The sequence below is a fragment of the Musa acuminata genome, chromosome BXJ2-1 (genome assembly GCF_036884655.1).
Source record: "Musa acuminata AAA Group cultivar baxijiao chromosome BXJ2-1, Cavendish_Baxijiao_AAA, whole genome shotgun sequence".
Lineage (NCBI taxonomy): Eukaryota > Viridiplantae > Streptophyta > Magnoliopsida > Zingiberales > Musaceae > Musa > Musa acuminata.
In genome coordinates this window covers 34,296,015-34,308,841 of record NC_088338.1, presented here as the reverse complement: position 1 = coordinate 34,308,841, position 12,827 = coordinate 34,296,015, and the positions used below count along the sequence as shown (strand labels likewise).

Here is a 12,827-nt window from a genome sequence, read left to right as displayed (position 1 = left end):
AGCTTTCCGACGAACTTCTTCCGACGGACTCCCTGCAAGCTCCCAATCTTTGTGATGACTTTAACGAGTAGCCGAGCCTTCTCGGTGATCTCCGCGAGCCTCCGACGATTTCTTCGGCGAACTTCCGACACGTTCCCGATTTCTTCTCGGATGGTTCCGGCAGCATCTCCGATGATTCTTCGGTCTCTTAAACGTCCATCGAGCTCGACTCCGGTATCCTTGCTTTATGTTTTCTGGTTATCGTAGTTAATCCTGCACACTTAACTCAATAATATGGATTAGATCAATTAACCCACCAATTGATTATATCATCAAAATCCGAGATTCAACAACAAGCACCTAGTAGAAGGATCTTTTATGGATGACTCCACGTCAGGTACGAAATATTCATACCATTTGAAACATAGGGGGGAACAACAAAATCTGACCAGTATGAATAATTATTATTCTGGATAATAAGGGTGAGCTAACCATATGCACAATAAAAAAATGTATAATTTCACAACATAAAACTGATTTCTAGTTTTATAATTCAAACACCAACATCCATTAATCAAGAGAAAAAGAATGTTGCATATGCACCTTCCCCTTGTTGCAAAGGGTGCACGCACCGTTGGCCATGAGCTTCACTGCAGCTTCTTGTTTGTCTCAATCAAGTTCTGGAGCTTTCTGAGGATCATCAATCTCCACCACATTAGCTTTGTCCATAAGGCCTTAGGCAATTACCTCTTATAATGCATAGATCTCTCGATTGTCAAACACTCTTCTAGGTGTGCAATGTGATGTCTTCATATGATACCAAGGCCATATTGAATATCATAAGAAATCTCAACTCAAAAAAGAAAAAAAACAATAAGCATCTATCAGTTTGATCTAATTATGCATGATTAGCATACACAACAAAATATATAGTCTGCACAAAAATTCTCAAACAAAAATGAGACAAAGATAGTACCTTACAAAAAAGAAACACAAGAGAAGCAAATTGAAATCACTTTAAACCACATAATTAGATTATAACAATTGGGCAATAATCATATTGATAACTATGAAATGATAAACAATAAATAGGAAACAAAAATCAAACTCGTAGCTGCAATGATAGTCATGTTGTAAATAAGCCTACTAAAATGCTGTAAAAGGCTGTAAGGCTTCTAACTTACCTTAGGTGGTTGCACTCATATTTGAAGATCTCGAATCCATGCGCTTTGTATGAAAATGTGATGCATCTTTGACACCACGAAACTTCCCATTGCAGTGTTACCAACAACAGATCTTCATGTCAAGCACTAGAGAAGTCTTCCATTTGGAATCTTAATCATTTCCACTATCCGCCTTTTCATCTTATGACAACATTAAATTGGGCAAAGGGCAGTTCAGGTTTTGTTATTTTGGGAGTCTCAAAGATATTCCAAAACTTGATTGTCTCATCTGCTGCTGCAGAAGCTACTACACCTCCCAGTGGACTCCCAGCCAAGGAAAGAACCCGGGATGAATGACCGGAAACCTCAGCCACTCTCGTCATGGATGGGTAATTCCACAAGGTGAGTTGATTGTTCGGCGAACCATGGGAGGTCAGTAATTCAGATTTGTTTTTGTCCCATAGCAATGCACAAACTTCAGAGCCAGCATCAATCGAGTTCAAGCAAGCACCATTAACGGTGTTCCAAAACTTAACGCAATTATCATTGCAACCTCCACCAGAAGCCAACAGGTTGCTCCGAGTTGGGCACCAGTCAACAGCCTTCACAATGGAAGTGTGGCTGCTGATCCTGTGAAGCCATTGACGTTGACGTGGATGGTGACGTGAGACAGGCATGCAGGCATCCCATATGTGCACTAGTTTGTCCTGCCCTCTACTCGCCAAATACCGCCCTGACAACACGGACCATTTAAGACTACAAACTCCACGCCGATGCCCATTATAGAAACAGATGAACATGTCATCCTTTCTAAAGTCATAATCAACAACAGTTCCATCAAATCTTCCGACCGTCAAGATTGAATTACTTCTCCACGCAAGTGACAACACAGGGGCCTGGTTCTCATCTTCCATCCCATCCACGACATGTCCTGTTGCTGGATCAATCAGGGCTAAATCTGAATTGCCAAATGCGACAGCTAGAACTGCACAGTCTGGCGACCAGCGGATGCAAGTGATAGGTCCTCTGTCTTCTGCGGGTTGTAGAAGCTTAGTCGACTCGTTTGCAGCGTCCCAGAGATACACTGCGTCCTCAAGGCAAATCGCCAACAAATTATTGCTTCCCCAGTCGAGGAGATTCAAAACATTATCATCCAACAAGCCGTGGATTACCAAAACCCTCTCTGGTTCTTTAGGGATTCGCCTCTGCTGCTTCTTCTGCGGCCGAATGGGCTCGTCAAACTGGGGCAGCTTGCTGGCCGGCGCTTCAGGTGCAGTCTTGAAAGCGAAGATACGAGACCTGTTCTTCAAAATGCACTCATCAAGAAGCTTTTGGTACGCCACGCTCGATGGGGATTCCCTCGAACCATCACGCTGCGGTTTCGAAGGCCTGGTTAGGGCAAAGCGTGCGTAGTCCATGTCCATCGCCGACCGGAACGGGATGAAGCGGTCGTACTCCACACGCCTAGAACGCGAAGAAGACATATTTTCCAATCGAAACCAGAACGAGACTGGCTAGGCGACGAAAAACGATCGAGAAAACCAGAAAGATCGATCTTCCCACAAGAAAGTCGACAACCAAGAATCGATTAAAAGAACCCCAAGACCAACAAAAATTCTGAACCCGAATCAAAATTTCAACGGATGAAGAACCAAGCGAAACGAAACGAAATGAAACAAGAGAAAAAAGAAAGGAATGAGATCACCGCAATAAAAATCGAAGGGAAGGACCCTCGCAGCTGTGCCCGTTCGTGTTCGTCGGAGAGCAGTTCCGACCTTCGCAGAACGACGAGATCGCCGAGAGCCGAGAGCCGAGAGGAGGAGAGCGCGCGAGGGGAGAGAAGTTGTTGTGATTGCAACAGAGTGGGCCCTCGGGTTATATAGTGCCCAGCCCAAGCGTTACATTCTAAAATCGTTCCGTTATATTTACCCAATCTACGTAGCGGGTAGTTTGACATCACACCGTTATATACAGCTATCATCTATACAGCTATCATCTACGTTAAATTTCGTGTACCTTATTCTTTTAGAATTTGTATGTTAAAGAAATAAGACGTGGCATTTTTTTGTACGAAGCAATGTTTTTAAACTACTAAAATTATTATTAATATAATGAGATTTGATATTCTTTTATTTGTCACTAAAAAAGAAAATTTTTATTTTAGGATTTTTTAAATTTTTAAATAATATCTATAAACTGATAATATTTTTATTAATACACTAAGTTTTAAGTCTCAAATTATAATATATCTTATTTTTAACGTTAAATTTAGTACAATCTTCATTCATATAAATTATGCATCTAATTAATCCAACAAAGATCAAATAGTGTGAACAATTAGACAAAACTAAAAGTAAATGCTGACCATTCTCAATTTAGATGATAAATAGTTAAATGCTTGAATTATTAAGAAAACATGATAATTAATCAGTTTTAATCATATTAATTTATTATTTTAATTTTAACCAAAATTCATTGAAATTTTATCTTAAAATATTGGAGCAAAACAATGATATACAAATTTTGATGAAGAAACAAATAAGATATTAAAATAATAAAAATAAAAAGATAAAGTTTAGAAAGAACTTAAAAGCATGTAATCAATGTCTCAATATGAAAAACTCATCCGGATTGATCGAGATTCTAATTTCAATATTCAATCTATCTCATCCTCGTAAACACAAATCGATATTATCTTTCTTATGAGCATAATCATAGAGTTAGTTAACTAACCTCTCTTAGCATACCAAGTAGCAAAACAAAATAATAATAATATTTTTAAAAAATAAAGAGGAGGAATTGTATTGAAATATGAATTAATAAACTATAGCTATTTAAAGAGCCTAAAAAGCATCCCAAATATCACATTTAATTGATATTGTCGTAAGAGATATGTCATTTCATTAAAATATCTTTTATGCATGTCAAGATTATCTTTACATAATTTTAATTTTTAAAATACAATACTAATAAAATTATATTTATTTATAAGATAAGATCATTAGAAAAACTCTTTATTTTTTTCTTTTTACCGAGAAAAGAATGACTTCATTGGATTATGTAAAAAATTGAGATACTTTTCTCTCCCTTTATCAAAAGAAAATGTAAAAAATCAATAAACCAAATGCGACTATAATGATATATTAAATAATAAAATAATACTTTTAATTAATATCTTAATAAATATAGTATGAATTATTAAAAATATAATTGTACTATCAAGAAATAATCATATAGGTTTTTGTTATTAGATATCAATTTAATTTATCCTTAAGTTATCTTTGCTATTTTTGACATAATTTTGATTAAAATGTGTTAGAAGTGATAAAAGAGCATAAATTCATAAATTTATAAATTCATAAATTCATAAAGAGTATAAAAGAGTTTATAAAAGGTAGAACCAAAATATACGAGATACATTGTTCTTAAAATGGATTCCACTACTTCATAAACTTATAAAATTATTATAATTTTATTTTGCTAAGGTGATTGAACTCCAAATAAAAAACATTCTACATGAAACCTTTATAAAGTTTTAAAAATTTTAATCAAAATTTATTGGTTTTTTTATCTTTTTATCGCATTTTAACTTGATATGTCAAGAGAACTGTTTAGACTTTGGATCACTTAAAAAAATTTTCTATTATTATCCACTTAGAATACTCTTTAAAAGATTCATAATTTGTGAACGAGGTTTTGGGGGAGATAGATATAAGAGTATTATTATTAAATAAAAGTAAGAAAAATATCATTCTCAGAATTCTTTATTACAAATGATCATTAAATTAAAACTATGATGCTTTAGAAAGTGATATAATGAGCACTAAAATTAAAATGTCTTACGAAAAGATATAATAAGCTATGTAGAAGTTTTTGTTGTACAAAGCTGATTGCAAGCTTCTATAAGTACATTTACTCCCATTAATACATATCTTAAAAAAAAGTTTTGTGATCATTGGTATTATTTTATATTACAAATAATATTATTTTTTATCATAATATGAACATCTAGAAAAGAAGAAAAGAGATGATCATATAAAACTAACCAAAGCTTATCTAAGTAAGATTTTCTTTTTAGGCAAGATTTTGATTTTCTAAAATAAAATGATTGAACGTAAAATCCATCAAACAAAATTACATATGTAGAAAAAATCATCATACCACCTGAAATGGTATAAAACATGTTGTGCGTACCAGTCTAGATGTGGATCGGTATACGAATTGCTCTTATTTTAAGTGGTCTAATCTAGATTATATATGAAAGCCTTAGAATCACCATATTTCTCATTATGTTGTTGCCATTAGATGGTGCTCACCCATTAGCCATCATTTCTCTCTTTGGTACATACTCTCTTCTTATCCTTCTCCTCTTCTTACTTCATGTCCTTTCTCACTACTTTGTCTCCTCTTCCACTGCTTTCTCTTTTTCTTCCTCCTCCCTCCTTTGATCCATCTTCTTTCTTTTTTCTCCTTCGCTACTTCCTCTTCTTCCTTCTTCCCAATCCAACACAAATTGATATAGGACAAAAGCATATTATTGGATTCTCTTATATTAATAACTATGTAAATGTCTTTATGTTCAACATGACCTCTTTTGAGTTTGGATTCTCATATTATTGGATACTTCAGTCGCCATCATTTTATATTTGTCCAATGATCTTATATAGTATACGGTTTATATATTTCATTTTCATATACAAAATATTTAAAAATATTAAATCCATATATAAGATGGTTAAAAATATTAAACAACATAATTGTTCCATTTATTTATAGTCATAGCTTGAAATATCCGGAAGAAAACACATTAGAAAAATATATTTTCTATTAGTAACTCATTGCAAAATTATCATCATATTTGGTACATTTAGATGCTTTCTCTATTTAATAATATTTATTACTTGAGAGAAGTCTTGTCTAAGTGGAATTAAAATACTTTAGGTGATATTAATGCCAAGGTTGATATTAATAAGTTAGAGCTTCGGGATGCCATTGCTATTATCTTAAATAAGGATGTTATAGAGTTGAGATCCCTTTATAATCACATTCAGACTCTTACTAGGTATGTCAACCTAAAGATATATATATATATATATATATATATATATATATATATATATATATATATATATATATATGAGATTTTATCATAATTTAATCATTGATAGATATAAGTAAAATTTCATTCATAACATTCAGAGTGACTAACATTGTATTTATCAACCTAAGCTTATCTCTCATAAATTCATCTTCTTTTATTCTCAATTTTATAGTTGGAATATGAATAAGCCCTTTTTTTATTTATAATTCTAAATCCCTTTAGCCTAATATGAATAGTATTCTTAATGATCAAGGTTATGAGTTAATTAGATACTTTAATAAATATAAAATCTATAAGTTTCTTAGGCAAATTAATTATACTAAAAAAGATTATCTTATTGAGGCCTTTAATTAATTATATTTTCATGCCTTTTTGTTGTTTGATTCGGCTAGAACCTTCATTGTCTTCATCCCTAAATATTTTATTCCTAGAAAAAAATTATATTTTTCATCTCATTTCTCTAGGTAATGTGGTGTATAATGTTTTGTCTAAACTTTTGGCTTCTCATATCAAATCTCTCTTGAATAATTTGTTTTGTATTGAGTAATCAGCTTTTCTCTCGAGTAGAAGTATTTATGATAATATTTTGATACCTTAGGAAGTGGTTCATTCTACGTTTGAAATAAGGGTAAGAGTCCTTTAGTTATGTTTAAAATTGATCTTGAAAAAGACTATGACCATCTTGTTGAATCTCGTATTTTGATGATGAAACCACTTGATATATGTTTATGATTTAATCTGCGTTTTGAGTGACGCAGGATACTTCGATCAGGTTGAGACAATTAAAGCAGGAAAATCATGTTGGGCCGGAGGAACATGTCAGAAGATTGGACGTCGGGCCGGTGGATCGGTCGACGTATCGACAAAAGGCTTCGGGCCGTGGATTCGGGCATCGGGCCAAGGAGAGCAGATATTGCGCCAAGGACATCAGAGTTGCGGAGACAACTAGCCGATTGGGCAATAGGCTGCAAGAGAGGACAATGCGCCAAAGAATCGGATGAAGCGTCGAGAGACCAATGACATGCCAAACAACATGATTAATGCTTAGCATTAATTGTCTCGATCGAAGTTTTATTTTACATGTGCAGGATTAACTACGATGAAAGTAAGACATGCAGTAGGAGTTACGCCGGAGTCAAGACTATGATCACATTGGGAGTTCGAGAGTTTGACGGAAGTCCGGACGGTCGTCGGAGGTTCTGCGGGAACAAATCCGAGAAGTCCAGGAGCTTGCCGAAGAAGCTCGTCGGAACTCGCCAAGTGGATCGTCGCAAGTCCAGGAGTTTGCCGGAAGTCCGCAGGAGCATCACCGAAGGTTCGTTGGATGTTCGCCCGAAGATCACCGGAAGCTCGCTGGAAGAAGCGATTGACACACCGGAGCAAGTTGTAGTAAATGTCTTAAGAAATATCGTAGTTAGCGCGATGATTAAGTTAGAAATGTGAGGTGATCCCACTAACTTAATCTTGGGGCAATTGGGCCCTTGACAGACCCAAATTGGGTCGAATGGATCAGCCCATTCAGACCCAGATTTCTTGGCCAGCGGTGGCACCGCCCAGGGCTCAGTCTCCGAGCTAGGCTGGGCGGTGCAACCGCCCCAATCAGGCGATGGCATCGCCTGAGCTCGATCTCCGAGCTCTGGTAGGAGGTGCAACCGCCCCTGACAAGAGGTGGCACTGCCTAGAGGCTCAATCTTCGAGCTCTGCCAGGCGGGGCAACCGCCCTAGTCTGGCGGTGCAACCGCTAGACCCTAGAATTTCGAGATATGACAGTTTTGAGCTCGAAATCCAAACTGGGTTGGGGCCTATAAATACCCCACCCTTTCAGCAATGAAAGGGAACCCAAAAACCATCGAAATCCTGATCTTACTCTTTGATTTTTAGAGCTCAAAAGTGTTGTATGAGTTAAAAGTTCTCCTTCATCTTTTCTTTCAAGTTTTGATCTGTCAAGAGAGGAAAGAAAATTCTGTAAGGGTTGTCTCCTAAGCCCATCAAAAGGAGTGAAACTGTAAAAGGGTGGTTGGCCTTCGCCTATTGAAGGAAGGCCTCTAGTGGATGTTAGTGACCTCGTTGGTGGAGGAAGCCAAAAGTGGATGTAGGTCAAGATTGACCGAACCACTCTAAATCTCGGTTTACATTTACTTTGAGCATCTTATCTTTACTGCAAATCTCCTCAGTAGCTTACTGCCTTCTGCTCATTTACGAACGTGTTCATAGTTAAGTATTTTCCGAATCAGCGTTAAGACGGAAATCGATTTTATCGTACGAACATCATATTTCAGTTTGCGCTTACATTCTAACTTCCATCATAACTGCAAACTGCCTTTATATCTTTGCTTTAACTGTATCTCGCTTGATCACAAGTTAAAGTGATTTACGAATCGACTTTCTTACCGAAATCGCTTTTATCATACGAATGCAGTTTTAATCGTCGAAAGTTTTCCGCTGCACTAATTCACCCCCCTCCCCCTCTTAGTGCTCTTGATCCTAACAATTGGTATCAGAGCCCGGTATTTCTCATTTCGGATTTACACCCGAGAGAAATGACTCTTCATGGCTTTCAATAGGGTTTTTCGGTTGTTCGTCCATTGTTGTTTAACGGATTGGACTACATTTATTGGAAAACTCGAATGAGAGTTTTCTTGATTTCTATGAATTTGGATCTATGGAATATTGTTGAAAATGGTTTTCAACTTCCCTCTAAACCAATGAACGAATGGTTGGATTTGGAGAAGGAGTATTTTTCTTTAAACGAAAAGGCTATGAATGCCTTATTTTGTGCTTTTGACAAAAATGAGTTCAATCAGATTTCTACGTACGAAACGACTTTTGATATTTGGCGAACACTAGAAATCACGCACGAGGGAACTAGTAGAGTCAAAGACTCGAAAGTTAACATTTTATTGCATGATTTTGAGCTTTTTCGATTGTAACCAAGCGAGACTATAGGCGACATTGACACCCGTTTTACGGATGTCGTCAATAGTCTAAAAGCACTTGGTAAAAGTTTTTTGGATTTTGAACTTGTGAACAAGATTTTGTGTTCTCTTCCTAAGAAGTGGGATTCAAAAGTAACGACTTTACAAGAAACAAAAGATTTAAATATTTTTCCACTTGAAGAACTAATTGGTTCATTGATTACATATGAAATGACGTGCAATGCACGTGAAGAACTTGAGAACCAACTTCCAAAGAACAGGAAGGATTTGGGACATAGAACATTTGAAGACAACTCGAGCATAAGCTCAAGTGATGGTGAACTCAAACTACAAATGAAACAAAAATTAAAAAGTAAAAAGAACGGAACTACTTGCTTTGAACGCAAGAAGAAGAACAAAAATTGGGATGAATCGAGCTCCTATGAAGACGAGGAGAAAATCAAGAAAAGTGAGGTGGCTGTTAGAACCCTTGCAGATTCTAAACTTAGGGTTGATCTCTTTAGGGGATCGGCCTCCTTGGAACTCTATAGGGGTTCCTCCCTCTAAGTTGCTGCTCAAAGGCTGCAGAAAAGATTCATCTATTGCTTAAGAAAAGAGAAGGAATACATGGCTATTTATAGGGCTTCTAAACCCTAACTCCTAATAGGACTCCTACTTAAGACTCTTACTTCTAACTAACTCCTAATAGGACTCCTACTCAAGACTCCTATTCCCTTACAACTCCTAATTCTTCTATAAGAAAAAACCTCCTACATGAATGTCCTTCTCAATTAGGACTCTCCTAGTTAGAGTCCTAACAATGTCCCTCTCAATTAGGACTCTCCTAGCTAGAGTCCTAACAGACCTGCCCTCTTCAAATCAGCCTTGTCCTCAAGGTTGAGATTCCATGAACTCAGGGAACCGGGTCTTCAGCTCCTTATATGGTTCCCATGTGGAGTCTTCAAGTGGTAGATTATTCCAATGCACTAGTACTTCAGTAGAGGGATGTCGGCGATGCATCACGATCCTGCGATCGAGGATGGCTTGTGGTTGGGCTTGAATAACTCCATCCTCAGTTGTGTTGGGCAGTTGGATCTGGGGTGACTCGTGTTCTCCCAACTTGGGCTTTAGGCATGATACGTGGAAGACAGGGTGAATTTTGGCATCCTCAGGTAATTTAAGTTTGTACGCCACAACTCCAATACGCTCTATGATCTGATAGGGCCCATCAAAACGTGGGGATAGCTTCATGGAGGCTCGAGTGTTGATAGAGAGTTGCTTGTATGGTTGTAGGCGAAGATAAACCCATTCTCCCACTGAAAATTCTCTTTCACTTCGTCGTGTGTCGGCTTGCTGCTTCATTCTGGCTTGAGCGATAAAGAGATTATCTTTTAATAGTTGTAAGAGTTTGTCCTTATCAATCAATTCTTGGTCAACCAGATCTACCTTGGTAGAGCCAATTACATACTTTGGAATCACAGGGGTTGGTCGACCATACAATGCTTCATAAGGGGCACATTTTGTAGATGAATGATATGTAGTATTATACCACCATTCGGCCCAAGAAAGCCATTTCGCCCACTCTTTTGGTCAGTCACTAGCGAAACACCGGAGGTACGTCTCTAAGCACCTATTTACCACCTCTGTTTGGCCGTCAGTTTGTGGATGATACGATGTGCTCATGTTGAGTTTGGTGCCTTGTAACTGAAATAACTCGGTCCAAAATTTACTAGTGAAGATCCTATCACGATCACTTACGATGGACCTTGGCATCCCATGTAGTTTAACAATATTTTCTTTGAAAATCTGGGCAATACTAGCAGTAGTGTAGGGATTTCTCACAGCACAAAAATGAGCATATTTCGTAAGTCGATCAACCACCACGAGAATCGTGCTTTTACCTTTGGAAGATGGCAGCCCTTCAATAAATTCCATTGAGATGTCAGTCCACACTGAGTCTGGTATGGGTAGTGGTTGTAACTTCCCTGGATTTGCCACAGTTTCACCCTTGTGCTGTTGACATACATCACATTGTGCCACATATTCAGCAATAATTTTTTTCATCCCTCTCCAATAAAAATTTTGCTTCACTCTTTTGTAGGTTCTTAGGAATCCAGAGTACCCTGCTGAAGGTATGGAGTGCATTTCATGCAAGATGATTGTGATGCAAGGGGAGTCAGGTATAAGCACAATGCGACCTTTGTAGCGTAGATCCCTCGAATCTCAAGTGTAGTGGGCTATTGCACTTGGATCCTCCAATTTTTTTATGATGTTGCTGATCTCTGGATTCTTCTTCCATTCTTCCCTAATGTCCTCGAGGAGATCGGTGGTAGGAAGGGAGATGGCCGAAACCTTAGCTTGTTCAGGTAGCCGTGAGAGTGCATCTGCAACAACATTTTCTTTCCCATTTTTGTAAATAATTTCATAATCAAATCCAAGAAATTTGGTTACCCATTTTTGCTGCTCAGGGGATGATATCTTTTGCTCCAAAAAGTACTTAAGGCTTTTATGGTCAGTTTTAATTTGAAATCGCCGGCCGATCAGGTAGGGTCTCCACCTCGTTACTGCGTGTACAATTGCGAGCATCTCCTTATCATATACTGACATGTTTTGATGGGAGGGAGATAATGCCTTGCTAGTGTATGCGAGTGGTCGACCATTTTGCATGAGAACGACTCCAATTCCGACTCTAGATGCGTCGGCCTCAATGATGAAGGGTCTATTGAAATCTGGTAGCGCAAGCACCGGCGTCGTTGTCATGGCTGCTTTAAATTTGTCGAAGGCAGTAGAGGCTTTGTATGACCATTGGAAAGCATCTTTTTTCAGTCAATAAGTGAGTGGTGCACTGATCTTCCCATAGTCCTTAACAAATTTTCGGTAGTAGCCCGTTAGTCCAAGGAACCCCCGTAGTAATTTCACGTTTGTAGGTTTCGGCCAGCCTTGCATTGCCTCGATTTTTGTTGGGTCTACCGCCACTACTTCTTCTGATATTATATGCCCAAGGTACTCTACTTTTTGCTGGAGAAAGCTGCACTTTGGTTGCTTAACAAAAAGAGTATTCTCCCGAAGGATCGTCAAAACAATCCGTAAATGCTGAAAGTGAGTCTCAAGAGAAGGGCTATAAATGAGAATATCATCGAAAAATACCAGCACAAATTTACGAAGAAAGCTCCAAAAAATATCGTTCATGAGACTTTGAAATGTTGAAGGAGCATTAGTGAGTCCAAAAGGCATTACCAAGAATTCATAATGGCCATCATGTGTGCGAAATGCAGTTTTTGGAATGTCATCGTCACATACCCGAATTTGGTGGTAACCGGATCGGAGGTCCAACTTCGTGAAGACTCGAGCTCCTTTCAATTCATCAAGAAGTTCATCCACCACTGTTATTGGGTACTTGTCCTTGATGGTGATGCCATTTAAAGCTCGGTAGTTGATGCACATCCGTCAAGTTCCATCCTTCTTCAGTACAAGTAGCACCGGTGAGGAATAGGGACTGCAACTTGGCCGAATCACCCCTGTTTCAAGCATCTCCTTTACGATCTTTTCAATTTCATCTTTCTGGAGGTGATGATATCGGTACGGTCGAGTGTTCGCTGGTGGCTTGCCCGGAAGGATTAGAATTCGATGGTCATGTTGCCGAGAAGGAGGAAGACCGCACGGTTCAGA

The 12,827-nt window shown here is 37.8% G+C and overlaps 1 protein-coding gene across 2 annotated transcripts; it reads right to left on the bottom strand.

Moving 5' to 3' along the window:
* Nucleotides 1-223: 223 nt before the first annotated feature.
* LOC103972905 (cell division cycle 20.2, cofactor of APC complex-like) lies at nucleotides 224-2,972 on the bottom strand. Of its 2 annotated transcripts, none has more exons than XM_065091716.1 (2): nucleotides 1,164-2,972; nucleotides 224-827 (listed from the first exon to the last, which is right to left on the bottom strand). In XM_065091716.1, exon 1 carries the CDS (start codon nucleotides 2,624-2,626, stop codon nucleotides 1,340-1,342), a length of 1,287 nt encoding a protein of 428 aa, XP_064947788.1. In that variant the 5' UTR covers nucleotides 2,627-2,972; the 3' UTR covers nucleotides 224-827; nucleotides 1,164-1,339. The 2 variants fall into 2 exon arrangements, with proteins under 2 accessions (XP_064947788.1, XP_064947789.1); XM_065091717.1 differs by having other exon boundaries at nucleotides 224-786.
* Between the last annotated feature and the right edge of the window lie 9,855 nt (nucleotides 2,973-12,827).

What these genes read in the sequence shown, in the direction of transcription:
- LOC103972905 (XM_065091716.1), bottom strand. Translation starts at nt 2,626, where the DNA reads ATGTCTTCTTCGCGTTCTAGGCGTGTGGAGTACGACCGCTTCATCCCG.